The 18,020-nt window shown below is 41.3% G+C and overlaps 1 protein-coding gene and 1 long non-coding RNA gene across 4 annotated transcripts in view; one reads left to right on the forward strand and one right to left on the reverse strand.

The window, feature by feature from the left end:
• LOC123280586 (uncharacterized) overlaps nucleotides 1–18,020 on the reverse strand; it is a 70,471-nt gene that overhangs the window by 43,193 nt on the left and 9,258 nt on the right. The window lies entirely within an intron of this gene.
• The window catches only part of ABCB10 (ATP binding cassette subfamily B member 10), a 39,645-nt gene that overhangs the window by 18,312 nt on the left and 3,313 nt on the right, over nucleotides 1–18,020 (forward strand). The window contains exons 7-11 of the mRNA XM_014860828.3: nucleotides 4,006–4,101; nucleotides 5,361–5,570; nucleotides 7,656–7,735; nucleotides 13,849–14,029; nucleotides 17,116–17,159. Coding sequence (XP_014716314.3) covers nucleotides 4,006–4,101; nucleotides 5,361–5,570; nucleotides 7,656–7,735; nucleotides 13,849–14,029; nucleotides 17,116–17,159 — 611 coding nt within the window. The remainder of the gene's footprint in view (nucleotides 1–4,005; nucleotides 4,102–5,360; nucleotides 5,571–7,655; nucleotides 7,736–13,848; nucleotides 14,030–17,115; nucleotides 17,160–18,020) is intronic.

Consider the following 18,020-nt stretch of genomic DNA (forward strand, 5'->3'; position numbering starts at 1 on the left):
TAGACATCTGCAGGCAAAGGAGGATATTTTCTGGACTGAGATTTCCAGAAGCCCCTAAAAATAGCACTGAAGTTCTGCTGGCTGGTCTTGAAGACAAACCTGATTAGGATATTTTGGGGTACTGAGTGATTTGGGAAGTGAGAAGGTCAGTTCAGAAGGACCCCGTGATGACAGTATTGCTCTTTTCTCTCTATCCCCTGGGTTGAGCCTGCTGGGCTCTGGGTCCTCCACCCACGTGGTCATGTTCCTTTAAGTCTTCTGTCCCACCTCAGGGGCATTTGCCTGCTGCCACTTCACTTCGTGGCCTCTGTTCACATTCCATGCTTGACCACAGCCGGCTTTCCTCCCTGGCCTCCCCTAATCTTGTGACTTGATCTTTCTTAGTCCCTTGTCTCTCCCTTTTTTCCGTACTACTTGACCTGATAGAAGCTATCTCTGCCCTACATTTTTTTCTGACAAGTTCACAACTGTGTCTTGTACAGAAATAGGTTGGAAACATAGTTCTAGTCCCCTGGTTAGAGAAGGTGCTGCTGACGCTTTGTGTGCAAGATTTTGGGGTAATTTGACTTTCTTACGCATAGGCTCTTGCACAACTCTAGCCACCTGTCTTTACAATACCTGCCGTCTGGTGATGGAGGGAGGAGTACCAGTGTGGGTAGATCTGTAGGGACCGTTACTGCCACAGTTTACAGCACCACATTTACAACCTCCGCGGGTACCTGAGGCTCTGGGAATTTATGTCAACAAGTTGAGTAGGATTTTAGATGCTGCTGTGAAGCTCACTGTTTAAAGTAATTCTGTAATGAATCTGCAAGCAAGAAATCCTATTTTATTTATGAAATAAATAAGAATTTTTATAGGTTGGTTTCTGCTTAGAACAGCATACTGAAAAAACCCCAATTTCTACATACATTCTCTGCTGAGAGAGAGTCAGAAGTGCTGTTTGAAGAAAAGCATGCTTGTTTACTTTGTACCAGAGAATGCTCTTACATCTTCCTGTTGAACCCCAATGTCTTTTTTCTTATTTACTTTTTTATTGAGGTAAAATTCACATAACATAAAATTAACCATTTTAAAGTTAGCGATTCAGTGGTATTTAGTACATTTACAGTGTTATGCAACCACCACTTCTATTTATTTTCATTATCCCAAAAGAAAACCCTGTAATCATTAAGCAGTCTGTCCCCATTAACCCTTCCTCCCTTAGCCCCTAGCAACCACAACTTGCTTTCTGTCTCTATGTATTTACTTATTCCAGATATTTCATATAAATGGAACCATATAACATATGGCCCTTGCATGTTTGGCTTCCTTTGTCTAGCATAATGTTTTCAAAGTTCACCCACATTGTAGCATGAATCTGTACTTTATTCCTTTTTATCACTGAATAATATTCCATTGTATAAATAGATCACATTTTGTTTATCCAGGGCCATTTTGTTTTTGTTTTTCAGAGTCTAAATGGTTTACTATGTTGAACTACCTCCAGTTCTTTCCCATCCCTTCACTTCTTTCTTTTTTTAAATTAATGGACTTTTTTTTTAAGAGAAATTTTAGGCTCACAATACAATTGAGCAGAAAGCACAGATTTCCCACATACCCCATGCCCCTACACAAGCACAGCCTCCCCCAATGTCAACATCCCCCACCACAGTGGTGCATTTGTTACAGTCGATGAACCTACGTTAATACACTGTTATCACCCAGAGTCCACATTAGGTCTCACTCTAGTGTTGTACGTGCTGTGGGTTTAGACAAATGTATAATGACATGTATCCACCATTACAGTGTCATACAAAGAGTTTCACTGGCCTAAAAGTCCTCTGTGCCCTGCCCATTCATTCCTCCCTGCCCCTAACCCCTGGCAACCCATGATCTTTTTTATTGTCTCCATAGTTTTGCCTTTTCCAGGAGGTCATATAGTGGGGATCATACAGTAGCTAACCTTTCAAATTGGTTTCTTCCATTTAGTAATATGCATTTAAGGTTCCTCCATGTCAATTCATGGCTTGATAGCTCATTTCTTTTTGGTGCTGGTATTCCATTGTCTGATGTACCAGTTTATTTATCCATTCACCTACCGAAGGACATTTTGGTTGCTTCCAAGTTTTGAAAATTATGAATAAAGCTGCTGTAAACATCCATATTCAGGTTTTTGTCTGAACATATATTTTCAACTCCTTTGGATAAACACAAAGGAGCAAGATTGCTGGATCATATGGTAAGAGTATGTTTAGTTTTGTAAGAAACTGCCAAACTGTCCTCCAAAGTGGCTGTACCATTTTGCATTCCCACCAGCAATGAATGAGGGTTCCTGTTGCTCCACATCCTCGCCAACATTTGGTGTTTTCAGAGTTTTGGGTTTTCATTGTTCTAAGTGTGAAGTGATATCTTGTTGTTTTAATTTGCAATTCCCTAATGACATTTGGTGCAGAGCATCTTTTCATATGCTATTTGCCATCTGTATATCTCCCTTGGTGAGGTGTGTGTTCAGATATTTTACCCATTTTGTAATCAAAATGTTTTCTTATTGTTGTTTTAAGAGGTTTTTGTATATTTTAGAGACTAGTCCCTTATCATATATGTCTTTTGTAAATATTTTCTCCCAATCTGTGCCTTGTCTTCTCGTTCTCTTGACAGTGTCTTTTGCAGAGCAGAAGTTTTTAATTTTAATGAAGTCTAACATAAATTTTTTCTCTCATGGATCATGTTTTTGTTATTATATCTAAAAAGTCATTGCTGAACCCAAGGTCATTTAGGTTTTCTCCTATGTTATCTTCTAGGAGTTTTATAGTTTTGTGTTTTGCATTTAGGTGTATGATTAATTTTGAGTTAATTTTTGAGAAGGGTGTAAGGTCTGTGTCTAGATCCCTTTTTGTGCGTGTGGCCCTCCAGTTCTTCCAGCACCATTTGTTGAGAAGACTGTCCTTTCTCCACTGTGTTGTTTTTGCTCCTTTGTCAAAGATCAGTTGACTATATTTATATGGGTCTATTTCTGCCCAATGCATTTTTAATTCAATCTGAATGTTTCAGTCCACTGTATCTTACACAAATATCCATGAATATATGCACAAACATTTCTTAGAAAGAATATTTGAATTGCATTTTTTCAGCTTCCTTACTGAATGAAAGTGTTACAAGTGTGTGTTCTGGCAGTTGACATGATCCAGGGTACTTGGAGTTTTTTTGTGTGTGTGTGAGGAAGATTCGTTCTGAGCTAACATCTGTTGCCAATCCTCCTCTCTTTTTGCTTGAGGAAGATTAGCCCTGAGCTAACATCTGTGCCAGTCATCCTCTACTTTGTATGTGGGAGGCCTCCATGGCATGGCTGGTGAGTGGAGTAGGTCTGCACCAGGGATCCGAACCCACAAACCCAGGCCACCGAAGTGGAGCACAGAGAACTTTAACCACTTGGCCACGGGGCTGGCCCCAGAGTTTTTTTTAAGTCATAAGTTAAATCACAGTTCAAAGGTGACTTTAAAAAGAGATTGTTGGAATGTTTAACATTACCAAATTCCTTTTCAGTTTCTGGCATAATGAAAGTTGTATTTGTTGAGTGCCTGAAAGGGAGGTTTGATTTTGTGGATATGAATTTAAAATGAATATTGGGATATTTTATATTCCTTTAAAGTATGGAATAGGCATTATATTTTATTTATATTGCCGTGTTTTTGACTAGGTTGACTTTCTCTGTAACACTGTGATTTTAATTCAGTGGTTGATTAGTATGACTATATGTGTTTGTAAATTCCCTGATCAAACATTAAATCTTTATTAGAATGCAATGAATTTGGACGAGGAGAAGCTGAAGGAAATCAAGGGTATGAGACAGAGGGAATTATGAATATGGGTTCCCAGGTGGCTGCCTCAAATCCTTTTTTGGAAATAACAGATTTTATATTAAAAGCCAGTTATTATTACTGTTCCCAGAGGGATGGGAGCAGCAGATAGCAGCTTCCTGGTACCGGTGATGGATGTGTTTGTGGCTTTGCTTCTGGTCCTCAGGTCTGAGCTCTTTCTACTCGGAACTGATGAAAGGATTGGGTGCTGGGGGACGTCTTTGGGAGCTCCTTGAGAGAGAACCTGAGCTTCCTTTTAATGGTAGGTGTGAAATGGGTTTTTTCTTCTTTGCTGGGATTAAACAAATGTGGCTTTGGACAGTTGGACCAGCTCCCTGCCCTTCCTGTGAAGGACAAGCATGACAAGAATGTCGTCCCTGCCACATGGCAGGGACAGGGTCATCAGAAGGGCAGGCAGTGAGAGAGGAAGGAAGCTTCCACGTGCTGCTGCAGGGCCCAAGGCTGGCCCTGGAAGTGTCTACAAGGCTGACTACACCGTGTGCTGTCCACTGTTTACCACCCTACAGGTGATTTGTTACCATCGACAACAGGATGGAAGCGAATGCAGTCCATGGGTGCAAATAGGAAGGGCCTAGCCAGTCCACCAGATTTGTCATCCATAGTGATTTTGATGTTTTGCAGGGATGGGGTGGGGGTGGCAGGAGGAAAGAAAGAGGGATCATACATATGAAAGCCTCTAAGTTTCTTCGCTTTTGGAGGTAGGGTGGGAGATGCTGGTATTAATTAGCTAGAGCTGTCTCCTTTATCAACTGCTTCCCTGAAAGCCAGTACTTGGGAGCTGTGTGGCCTGGGCCAATGAACGTGGGCTCAGGAGAAGTGGCTGAGAGCAGTGACTACTTACAGCCACTCACTGACTCCTAGGACTTGTCGGTCAACTAAGGTCAATAAGTGAACACCCAGTATTCTCCAGTATGATAAGCTGGAGGAAGTAAGCCCAACTGAGGGAGATTGAGTAGCTTCTCCCTAGTCAGCAGCAAGGTAACATGAGGACAGAACAGACCTCTGACCCCCTCTAGCTCCGTGGTGGTTGTGCAACACCCAGCTGTTTATCATCATTCTCTCGGGACTTTATTTAGAGTAGATAAGATAAATCCTGGACCAAGGGAAGTACAGAGGTAGTGGCACAGGGAGAAGGTGGTTGGGTTGGAAGCCCAGCGACTCCAAGGGTGGAAGCTGCCTGCACTGCTCATTAGCTCAGGCAGGTTGTTGTCTCTGAGCCTCAGTGTCCTGTCAGTAAAACTGGGACAGTCATTTCTACCTCTCAGGGCTGCGAGAATCAAACAAGACCCCCTATGTACAGTGCCTTGTATGTAGTAGGGGCAGGGCAGGCCCCAGTAAGCCTTAGGCGGAGGCCTCTTCCTGATTTGCCCAGTAAAGAGCTTGTGCTCCAGGACCAGCTGTGATGGGGCCATCATCTATGGTCAGACAAGTAGGAGAACTGAGTTTGGTTGGGAGTTTGATCTTTGCCTTAAGTAATTAGTGTTCTGTTTCATGTTTCAGAGGGGGTCATTTTAAATGAGAAGAGCTTCCAGGGCTCTTTGGAGTTTAAGAATGTGCACTTCATCTATCCGGCTCGCCCAGAGGTACCCATATTCCAGGATTTCAGCCTTTCTATCCCATCTGGGTCCGTCACAGCGCTGGTTGGCCCAAGTGGTTCTGGCAAATCAACAGTCATTTCCCTCCTGCTGAGGCTGTACGACCCCATTTCTGGTGAGTGGTTTACCACATGGTAGGTAGGGAGGGCTCTCCTCGGCCCTTTTACTCCTGTGTCCTGGGAGAGGATCTTATTAGGCCAAGACCTTGTAATGTGAGAGTTCTGAATGCCCAAGGGTTTGTTCCCAGTGAGGAAATCCCTTAAACAGAGATGTCGCCATTAGGGGTATGCCGGCTCATCCGGAAGCCCTGTCGTCAGGCATTTTGTATATTTCGTGTCTGACCTCTTCAAGTGCAGAATGACTTCCTGCATTTTGCCATTCATTCACCATGCCAGTGTTTCCTTCTGATGCCCCCCTCCTGGGAAGGGGTGGAGGAGGCTGCTCAGCAGCTACAAGAAGGTGCCTCATGTGGCGTAAGTCCCCCTCTGTGCCCACTACTGAGCTGGTGCAGGGCCCTGTGGGGCTCCCTGGAAGGCCTCTGCCTGCTTCTGCCCCTGAACTGCTCGGGGGGTTAGTGTGCAAACGGGTAATTTGGCAGTCAGTGATTCACTTCTGTGTGACTGCTCCACTGAAGCTATTTTGAGGTAAGAGAGATTTTCTTAATGGATTTTTCTCATTTTGCTTTTTATTTTATTTTTAATTGGATTATAGAATTTTTTTAGAGCAAAGAACACATTATTTTACCTCTTTTTTTAACTCCTTATCTTTTTTACTGAGAAATAATTTAAATATAACATTATCTTAGTTTCAGGTATACAACATAATGATTCGATATTTGCAGATATTGAGAAACGTTCACCACAGTATGTCACGTTAACATCCATCACCACACATAGTTACAAAGTTTATATCCTTGTTTATATCAGAGCCTGGAGTGGATATTCCATATGTATTGATTTAATTTTGGATTGAGAAAACAATGATGTTTCTCAGAAAGAAAACAACTGTTAGCAAAAATCAGATCATGAATTTAAAAAGAATATGTCTTGTGGTCTTTGTACCTCTGCTTTTTGGTTAAAACAATACAAGAGCTGGTTATGTGCTGGATAATTATTTGACTTGCAGGTCCTCAACCACGGAATAACCAGTTGTGTTAAAATGGGTGTTACTATACTGTTTGACTCCAGAGTCACTGTCTTGGTTCACTCTCTACTTGCTAGAAAATTCTGAGTGTAGAAAAATCCCAGTGAGAGGGATGCAAATCAGGTCCCAATATTGAGTCTGTAGTTTCTTCATCACAGTGAATACATCAAGGAGGAAAGAAATGACACACCAAGTCCTGTCTGTGTAGCCTGTAGGGCACTTGCACCTTTAAGTCAAAGACCTCAAGTTTTTGCCAGTTTATGAAAATGTACAACTGGCTTGTATAATTCCACACTGCTAATTGAGAAGAAATGGCATTTCTTATGTTAGTCACTTGTCATCGTCACCAAGCATTACTGAGTTCCCTCAGTGTGTAGAACTAATTCTGTTAGCTAAGGTCACAGTTATATCTGGTCATTTAAAAGCTCTGCTACACTATCAATCAGATTCTTGGTTACAGGTAACAGATTCTCCTCCACCTAAGTTTACGCAGGAAGGGATATTTTAATGAGTAATAAAAGACCTCAGAAATCACTGGCAGGGTTAAACTTCCAGGACACTTCCCAGAACTTCACTGCAGAATGATGCTAACATGATCAGGAAGCTGCTGAATTAGGCAGCCACTGTCACGGGTGCCATTTTCAGAACTGTGCCAACTCTGCCGGGGTTTGTGCCAGCAAGTGGACACCTCACAGCTTGCCCCTCTCCCACCTAACTTTCTGCTGACCAAAGCTTTGCACAGGCGCATCTTCTTGTGGAGCCTGAGTCACTCCAGGGAAGCTCTCCATAACCCCTGTGGGAAGAGGGGCTGCGTGGGTGAACTAGAGGGCTGGTTAGCTCACCACTGCAGGGAGAGTGGACTGATGGTCCAGAAAGTCCCTTTTAGCTCTGAAATTCTGTGAAATGTGTTGGTTTTAGATTCTGTTTGGAGATTTTGAGTATACTTTTATTCTTTAAAAAACTGAGTCTGGAGGATCTTCCCACCAGATCCTCTCTTTGTTTACATTAGTCATCAGCCCCATGACACTCAGTGCCTCTTTACTTTCCTCTCTCCAAGGAACTGTCAGTCTCGATGGCCATGATATCCGTGAGCTAAATCCAGTCTGGCTGAGATCCAAGATTGGGACAGTGAGTCAGGTAGGAGGAGAGTGCTCCATTTCCGTGTTACACTTTCTTTTAAAATTGCTTTTGTCATTTGTTTTGTTCTTGGTCTTGAACCTCTCAAAAGAGAAGGAATGGAAGTTTTCTAGATGTATTAAACTAATCTCACATGGTGAGTTGTTTAGGTGTGTAAATAGTACTGTTTCCTGAAGACCTTAAACACTTTAACCAGGTGAAGCATTGACTTTTTATCAAAAGCTGGAGACCGACATCGCTTTGTAATGCAGGTAGTCTAGAGGACGGGGAGAAAATGATATAACTTGTTAGCTTGTAATGACTCTTCCCTGGTTCCCATTGTCATTACCAGCCACAGTCTACTGTTTTACAAAATAGGTTTCAGGGACAAGCAAGCAAAGACTATGACAGGAGCCAGAGTCTCCTTGCAAAGAAGTTGCAGATTTCAAGGCAGAATGTCAATGTAATATGGTCACTTTGATGAGGCTGTTTTCAAAATAAGACCATTTGGAGCAGGGAAATTTTGACACAGCTGTTAATATTTTTATTACCAGGCTATGTGCACAGCAGACAAACCTGAACTCCCCTCATTTCTGAGCCTCTCCCTCTAATTAGCTTCCCCTCAGACGTAATTCTCTCCCAGATTCCACTGGGTGAGGGGCCAGCAGGGCAGTGATGGGGGTTGCTTGGTAGTGTAAGGATATCAGTGGTGCACATTATATAGGGATGGAGAAAAGAAGCTGGAAGTTTATTTGCTTTTTAGGACCATTTCACAGGGTTCTGTCAGATATCATGTTCGCATCTGGTTTGTGTCTATTTCAAAAAGTAATGGATAGACAAAACAGGTTAGCAAACACTTAATTATAAAATTAAAGATAAAGGGAAGGAAAACATTAAAAATAAATATAATTTCGTCATTTGAACCACAAACTCACAACACAAGATGGAATAATTTGTGACAACAACAACTTAGAAGGAGAAGAAGAAAGGGATGGAATTGGCTTAGACTAAGGAAATAAGAAGCTATCAAAAAATAGACTATCTCACCTACAAGATTTTTTTATACGGATGTCATGGTAACCACTAAATCAGAACAGAGACACAATGATAAATCAAGAGAAAATTGAGAAGACTATCATTGACAACTACTAAACTGAATTGGTAGTTCAAAATAGAGGGGACGAGAAACAAAGGAAATCAGAACAACCGGAAAACAAATGATAAAATGGCAGCATTAAGCCCTCAGACATCAATAATCACTCTAAATGTAAATGGATTGAATTCTCCAATCAAAATAGACAGAGTGGTGGGATGGATTAAAAAACAAGATCTGGGGCCAGCCCAGTGGCGCAGCAGTTAAGTTTTCACATTCTGCTTTGGCGGCCCGGGGTTCACCGGTTCAGATTCCAGGTGCGGACCCACACACTGCTTGTCAAGCCATGCTCAGGTGGCATCCCACATATAAAGTAGAGGAATATGGGCATAGATGTTAGCTCAGGGCCAATCTTCCTCAGCAAAAAGAGGAGGATTAGCAGCAGATGTTAGCTTAGGGCTAATCTTCCTAAAAAAAAGAAAAAGAAAAAAAAACAAGACCCAACACTATACTGCCTCCAGGAAACACATCTCAGCACTAAAGACAAGCACAGGCTCCAAGTGAAGGGAGGGAAGATGGATACTCCAAGCTAATGGGAAACAAAACAAAGCAGGTGATGCCATACTTATATTAGACAAAGCAGACTTCAAGATAAAAAAGGCAGTGAGAGACAAAGAAAGGCAGCATATAAGGATAAAATGGACACTCCACCAAGAGGACATAACACTTATGAATATATATATATACCTAACACAGGAGCACCAAAATATATAAAGCAACTATTAACAAACCTAAAAGGAGATATTAACAACAACACAATAATAGTAGGGAACCTTAACACTCCACTTACATCAATGGATAAATCATCCAGACAGAAAGTCAGCAAGGAAATAGTGGCATTAAATGGAAAACTTAGACCAGATGGGCTTAATAGATATACGTAGAACACTCCATCCAAAAATACCAGAATACACATTCTTCTCAAGTGCACATGGAACATTCTCAAGGATAGACCATATGTTAGGAAACAAGGCAAGCTTCAATAAATTTAAGAAGATTGAAATCATATCAAGCACCTTTTCTGACCATAATGCTATGAAACTAGAAATCAACTACAAGAAAAAATCTGGGAAAGTGACAAATATGTGGAGACTAAACAACATGCTACTGAACAACTAATGGATCATTGAAGAAATTAAAGGAGAAATAAAAAAATATCTGGAGACAAATGAAAATGAAAATACATAATACAACTCATATAGGATGCAGCAAAAGCTGCCCTAAGAGGGAAATTCATAGCAATACAGGCCCACCTTAACAAACAAGAAAAATCTCAAATAGCAGTCTTAAACTATACCTAACAGAATTAGAAAAAGAAGAACAAACAGAGCCCAAAGTCAGCAGAAGGAGGGAAATAATAAAAATCAGAGCATAAATAAATGAAGTTGAAACTAAGAAAAACAGTACAAAGGATAAGTGAAACAAACAGGTGGTTCTTTGAGAAGATAAACAAAATTGACAAGCTCTTAGCCAGACTTGCTAAGAAAAAAGAGAGAAAGCTCACATAAATAAAATTAGAAATGAAGGAAGAGAAATTAACAATGCATACTCAGAAATACAAAGGATTAAATGAGAATACTATGAAAAACTATATGCCCACAAATTGGACAATCCAAAAGAAATGGATAAATTCTTAGACTCATACAACCTCCCAAAACTGAATCAAGAATAGAGAATCTGAATAGACCAATCAATGTAAAGAGATTGAAACAGTAATCAAAAACCTCCCAAAAAGTAAAAGTCCAGGACCAGATGGCTTCTCTGGAGAATTCTACCAAACATTCAAAGAAGATTTAATACCTGTCCTTCTCAAACTGTTCCAAAAAGTTGAAGACGACTGAACAATTCCTAACACTTTTTTTTGTTTTTGAAGATCAGCCCTGAGCTAACATCTGCTGCCAATTCTCCTCTTTTTGCTGAGGAAGACTGGCTCTGAGCTAACATCCATGCCCATCTTCCTCTACTTTATATGTGGGATGCCTGCCACATCATGGCTTGCCAAGTGGTGGCATGTCCCCACCCGGAATCCAAACCAGTGAACCCCGGGCCACCAAAGCAGAACATGCGCACTTAACCACTGCACCACCGGGCCGGCCCCCTTCCTAACACATTTTATAAGGCCAACGCACTGTGATCCAAAAGCCAGACAAGAACAAAACAAAGAAGAAAAATTACAGGCTAACATCGCTCATGAACATAGATGCAAAAATCCCCAACAAAATATTGGCAAACCAAATACTGCAATACATTAAAAAGATCACACATCATGATTAGGTGGGATTTATGCCAGGGATGCAGGGATGAGTCAACATCTGCAAATCAATCAGTGTGATACACCACATTAACAAAATGATGAATAAAAACCACATGATAATCTCCATAGATGCAGAGAAAGCATTTGACAAGATCCAACACCCATTTTTTATAAAAACTCTTAATAAAATGAGGATAGGAGGAAAGTATCTCAACATAATAAAGGCCATATATGACAAACCCACAGCCAACATCGTACTCAACAGGGAAAAATAGAAAGCCATCCCTCTGAGAACAGGAACAAGACAAGGGTGCCCACTTTCACCTCTACTATTCGACATAGTACTGGAGGTTTTGGCCAGAGCAATTAGGCAAGAAAAAGAAATAAAAGAAATCCAGACAGGCAATGAAGAAGTGAAATGCTTGCCGTTTTCAGACAACATGATTTTATATATAGAAAACCGTAAAGAATCCATCAGAAAACTATTAGAAATAACCAGCAACTACAGCAAAGTTGCAGAGTACAATATCAACTTAGAAAAATCAGTGGCATTTCTATACTCTAATAACAAACTAACAGAAAGAGAAGTCAAGAATACAAAGCCATTTACAGTCACAACAAAAAGAATAAAATATCTAGGAATAAATTTAACCAAGGAGGTGAAAGAGCTATACAATGAAAACTTTAAGACATTATTGAAAGAAATTGATGATGACATAAAGAAATGGAAGGATACTCCATGCACATGGATCAGAAGGATAAATATCATTAAAATGTCCACAGTACCTAAAGCAATCTGCAGATTCAGTGCAATCCCATCAGAATCCCAGTGACATTCTTCATGGAAATAGAATAAAGAATCCTAAAATTCTTATGAGGCAAGAAAAGACTCTGAATAGCTAAAGCAATCCTGAGGAAAAAGAACAAAGCTGGAAGGCATCACAATCCCTGACTTCAAAACATACTACAAAGCTATAGTAATCAAAACAGCATGGTACTGGTACAGAAACAGACACACAGATCAATGGAACAGAACTGAAAGCCCAGAAATAAAACCACACATCTATGGACAGCTAATCTTCAACAGAGGAGCTAAGAACATACAAAGGAGAAAGGAAAGTCTCTTCAAGAAGTGGTGTTGGGAAAACTGGACAACCACATGCAAAAGAATGAAAGTAGACCATTATCTTTCACCATTCACAAAAAAGACTTGAAGTTAAGACCTGAAACCATAAAACTCCTTGAAGAAAATATAGGCAGTACACTCTTTGACATCAGTCTTAGAAGGATCTTTTTGAATACCGTGTCTACTCTGGCAAGGCAAACAAAAGCAAAATGAACAAATGGGATTTCATCAGACTAAAGAGCTTCTGCAAGGCAAAGGAAACCAGGATTAAAACAAAAATACAACCCACCAACTGGGAGAAAATATTTGCAAATAATATATACAACAAGGGGTTAATCTCCAAAATATATAAAGAACTCACATGACTCAACAACAACAAAAACAACCCAATCAAAAAATGGTCAGAAGATATTGACATTTTTCCAACAAAGATATACAGATGGCCAATAGACACTTGAAAAGATATTCAACATCACTAATCATCAAGGAAATACAAATGAAAACTACAGTAAGATGTCACCTTACACCTGTTAGAATGGCTATAATCACCAAGACAAAAAATAGCAAATGTTGGAGAGGATGTGGAGGACAGGGAACCCTCAAACACTGCTGGTGGGAATGCAGACTGATGCAGCCACTATGGAAAACAGTATGGAGATTCCTCAAAAAAGTACAAATTGAAATACCATATGAGCCAGCTATCTCACTACTGGGTATTTATCCAAAGAACTTGAAATCAACAATTCAAAGAGACTTATGCACCCCTATGTTTATTGCAGCATTATTCACAAAAGCCAAGACAAGGAAGCAACTCAAGTGCCCATCGACTGATGATTGGATAAAGAAGATGTGGTATAAATATACAATGGAATACTACTCAGCCATAAAAAAGACAAAATCGTCCCATTCACAACAACATGGTTGGAGCTTGAGGGTATCACGTTAAGTGAAATAAGCCAGACAGAGAAAGACAGACACCATATGATTTCACTCATATGTGGAAGATAAACTAACACACGGATAAAGAGAAAAGATTAGTGGTTACCAGCAGGGAAGGGAGCTGGGGGTGGGCATAAGGGATAGAGGGGCACTTTTATATGGTGACTGACAAATAATAATGTACAACTGAAATTTCACAACGTTATAAACTATTATGACTGCAATTTAAAAAAAAGAAAGTAATGGATAGAGATGGATTCCCCCTCGTCCTTAGTGGGAGGCAGGCAGGTGGAAAATGCAGATGGGCTCGGGTCTTCCAGTGCCTCTCAATTCCTCAGGGAGGGAACTGGCATTACAAAGTGCCTACTGTGCGCCAGGTGCTGTGTGGGTACCTGCTATGGGATCTTGTGTTCTGTAGTGTGGTGGGAACTACAGATTAGGAAATCAATCCTGTTCATGGTAAAATATGAATTTTTTAAAAGTCAGCTTAGTGAATTAATGGAGAATGAGGAATTAGAACCAAGAAAATGGTGTATGTTCTTTGGGAGCCGTTTAATAGTTTCTTAGATGTAAGAATGATACTAAGCTCCACTATATTTATTAGACGTGTTTGAAGTCTGTTTTGGAGTTTGTGATAAATATGTTTTATTTCCAATTTGTAGGAACCAATTTTGTTTTCTTGCTCAATTGCTGAGAACATCGCTTATGGTGCACATGACCCCTCTCTGGTGACTGCTGAGCAGGTAGAGAAAGTGGCTGATGCAGCCAACGCAGCTGCTTTCATCCGGAATTTCCCTCAGGGTTTCCACACTGTGGTCGGAGAAAAGGGTGTGCTCCTTTCAGGTACCTTTTTGTTACTATTTTGTAGCAAAAACTGTCTGTTCCAAAGAACTCTCCAAACATTTCATATGGCAGTATTAGTTTCTAGTTAGTCTCTTGTCTCTAGAGTCTATGAAATTAGCCTTCCCAGTTTCTAAAATCCCTTTTGTATGTGGACAGCTCCCAAGTTTTCTTCACTTTCCACCCCAAAGGTGTTCCCAAATTCCCACTGAGTGTCCCATTGAGTCGTACTCAGCCACAGCAGCTTTTTTCTCATCTGAAAAAAGATGTGTTTTGTAACTCTAGATTGTCAAGAATTGTAGAAAATGAGGCAGATGCAGGGTGGCAGCGTGATTTGTCCAGGGAGGCAAGGACTGTGATTCAGGAACAGACCTGAGATTGAAAGAGTTCTTTATTCCCCACTTTGACTTTCCATTTTAGACCAGGGGTGGGCAAACTTTTCCTATAAAGGGCCAGAGAGTATTTTAGGTTTTATGGGCTACACAAGGTCTCTATCACATATTGTTTGTTGTTGTTTTTTTAACAACCCCTTCAAGGTGTAAGAAGCACTCTTAGCTTGAGGGCCATGACAAACGGCCTGGTCCAGAGCAGCCCATGGTGTGGTTTGCCGTGCCCCCTACTAGATGAATGGAGGACCCACAGCAGAGGCACAGTCGCTGTTCCCTGTGACATCAGAGCACATCTAATGTGTTGTAGTGTGTTATGGGTGCTGCATGTTCAGGAGGGAAAGAGAAAACTTATTTTGTATTGCTTTAGAGTCCAGAGGTGGGACCAATGAGTAGAACTTAAAGGGGAATAAATTTTTGGTTAAATACAGATATTTTTTTCATTACAAATGTTGAAACATGCTCTCTTCCACGATGAGCTCTGTGTCGCTGGAAGTGTCTGAGCAGAGGATGTCAGAGCGAAGGCTGACAGGCTGGACTAGAGCAATAGTCCTTTCCAACTCTAAACTTTTTGCTTGAAGTTAGACCACAGAAAATTTAACACAAAAATGTTTGAGGTTTATTGTGTATCATTTTTTTTAAACTGTAGGCACTAGGTGAGAAGATGCTTTTGGTAGATTTGGAAAGTTGCAGGAGTAGAATCACACATTGCTGTGTAAAGGTGAACTGCTACCGCATCTCGGAAATGTGTCCTCGGGCAGAGGACCAGCTGATGCTGCCCATGCCAAAGTCCCTGAGCACTGAGGCGAGGGGCTGGGAGCCACTGTACTCTGTCCCACCTTCCCCCTTGGAACAGATTCCACGTGTCCTTCCCTCCACCAGGATTCTCATCCTCCTTTGCAGAGTGAAATAACCAAAGTTTCCATCCACACGCTGTCTAGCACAGATGCCCAGTGCACCATTGGCCCCAGGGACTCCTCAGAGCTGACCAGAGCCCTTGGCTGGCTGCTCTGCCCACTCCCCTCAGAGCACTCAGGCTCCCCCAGCGCTCTGGGAACTTCCGAGAGAAAGGACCTCCCTGCTTCCTTGCTGTGAGCACACTGTTGCATGTTTGAGGACAGCTTTTAGCAGCACCACACTTTTCAGCTGTAAATGAGGAACTTCTTTTAAGGTGTTTTTTAAAAAATTGTATTCCTTTTTCTCCCTAAAGCCCCCTGGTACATAGTTGTATATTCTTAGTTGTGGGTCCTTCTAGTTGTGGCATGTGGGACGCCGCCTCAGCGTGGCCTGATGAGCGGTGCCATATCCACGCCCAGGATCCGAACTGGCGAAACCCTGGGCCGCCACAGCGGAGCGCGCGAACTTAACCACTCGGCCACGGGGCCGGCCCCAGGAACTTCTTTTTAGATGAAATAATATAATATCTAGCAATTACCATTAATAAGTATGTCCAGCCAATAAAATCAACCAAAAAGCAGTGTTTTCATCACCAAAAATGGAATTGAGTTTTCTGAAAGTAAATAAGTTGGGAGGAGCGAGTCCGGAGTACTGCTGAGACTTTAGCAGTTTCAAGTCAGGAGTCGTGTTCCTGAGGAAGGTAGACAGGGGTGTGAGACAGAGGTGAGTCAGGGGGTTATCACAGACTTGCTGCTTACCTCTGTCTGTCCTGTCTACATTGCCCTCACTCTCACTCCCCAGTTTGCTCCCTTGCTTTTAGTAGAATTTGAGTTTTAAAAAGTGGGGGTTAGAGTGGCCTACTCTATTTGTTACCTCAGTTTCATGCATATACACAAACTACTCTTCGTGCCAGTTGTTCCCTGGGACAGGGCAAGGAAGAGCATAAGGTGGGAGTGGAAGGTATCAAGAGCAGTGTTCTGAGGTCAAGCAGTAGAACCACAATCCCAGCGTCACTGGTGCCCTTTGCTCCCATCCATTTCACGTATGTTCAGAAACTTCTAAACATCTTGAGTGTTTGGTTTCCTTGCTACATTGGTTATTCTGTTACGGGGGCGATATGTGTTGTGGTTAAAAACATAGCCCTTCACACTGTGTAGGGTCAGACCTCGGCTCTGCCACTTACCAACTGTGGGAGCTTGGACAGGTTACTTTGCATCTCAGCTTTTCATCTGTGTAAAGGGCATAGTTATAGCATCTACTTTACAGGATTTTGTTTGTTTGTTTGAGGAAGATTAGCCCTCAGCTAACTACTGCCAGTCCTCCTCTTTTTGCTGAGGAAGCCTGGCTCTGAGCTAACATCCGTGCCCATCTTCCTCTAGTTTGTACGTGGGACGCCTACCACAGCATGGCTGCTAAGCAGTGCCATGTCCGCACCCGGGATCCGAACCAGCGATCCCCGGGCTGCCGAGAAGCGGAACGTGCGAACTTAACCGCTGCGCCACTGGGCCGGCCCCTACTTTATAGGATTTTTTAAAGATTAAATGTGATAATACGTGTCATGCATTTAGAAAATACCTGGTACGTAGAAACTCCTCAGTAAATGTTAGCTGTGATAATTGATGGTATTAATTTTGAGGTCAATGAGGAGACAGAATATTTAAAAAACAGGTTTCTGTTATACCATCTATCCCAGCTATGACTAACTGGAAGAAGCTACCTTCAGATTGCCACGTGGCTTGTCAGAAAAGCCTATTAACAAGAATTTTTGTTAAGGCTCTCAATTAAAAAAAATATTGTCATTGTCAGGTGGGCAGAAACAGCGGATTGCAATTGCTCGTGCTCTGCTTAAGGTAAGCCTGAGGCCAGTTGGCTGGCTTTTTCTCTTATTGTTTTTGATTAGGGTCCTTGTAATTTTAATTTACTATTTTTCTTCTTCTTCCTTTTTTTGGAGGGGGATGGTAGATATATGGGTGACACTTCTGGTGAAAGATGAGTTGAGAGTTGCATTAAGTGCATGTTGTCCAAATTTAACAAGTATTTCTTGGGTCTTAGGAGCCCAGCACTGTGCTAGGGTTGTGAGAGGAGAAAAGTTTAACACATGGACATCCCATCAAGAAGCATATAGTCTTAATCAGTGAAACAGTGATTATATCAAAGTATCAAAGCAATAAGTATACTTACTTGTATAATTTGTAGTCAACTGCTAAACAGAATACTACAGACTTGAAATACTGACACAAGCCTCCTGAGGGGGAAAAGCCATTTCAGCTGAAACTCATAGACACTGGATTTTTTTAGGATTTGATGGGCTTCCCCTTTGTCATATAACTACTCTCAGATTTATAGGTGATTTTTTTAAAAACAGTTTTATTGAAGCAAAACTTACATACCATAAAATTCACCAGTTTTAAATGTACTTTTCAGTGACTTTCATAAATTTGCAGAGTTGTTCTTGACCATCACACAATCCAATTTTGGAATAATTCTATCACCCTAAAAAGATCCCTTGTACCCATTTGCAGTCTTTCCCCGTTCACACCCTGAGCCCACCACTGATCTACTTTCAAATGTCTGTCCAGATTTGCCCTTTCTGGACATTTCACATAAATGGAATCAGATAAGATGTGGCCTTTTGCATCTGGCCTTTTTCACTAGTGTGATGTCTGTGAGGTTCCTCCATGTTGAGGCCTATGTCAGTGCTTTTTCCTTTC

The sequence above is a fragment of the Equus asinus genome, chromosome 2 (assembly GCF_041296235.1).
Source record: "Equus asinus isolate D_3611 breed Donkey chromosome 2, EquAss-T2T_v2, whole genome shotgun sequence".
NCBI classification, from domain to species: Eukaryota; Metazoa; Chordata; class Mammalia; order Perissodactyla; family Equidae; genus Equus; species Equus asinus.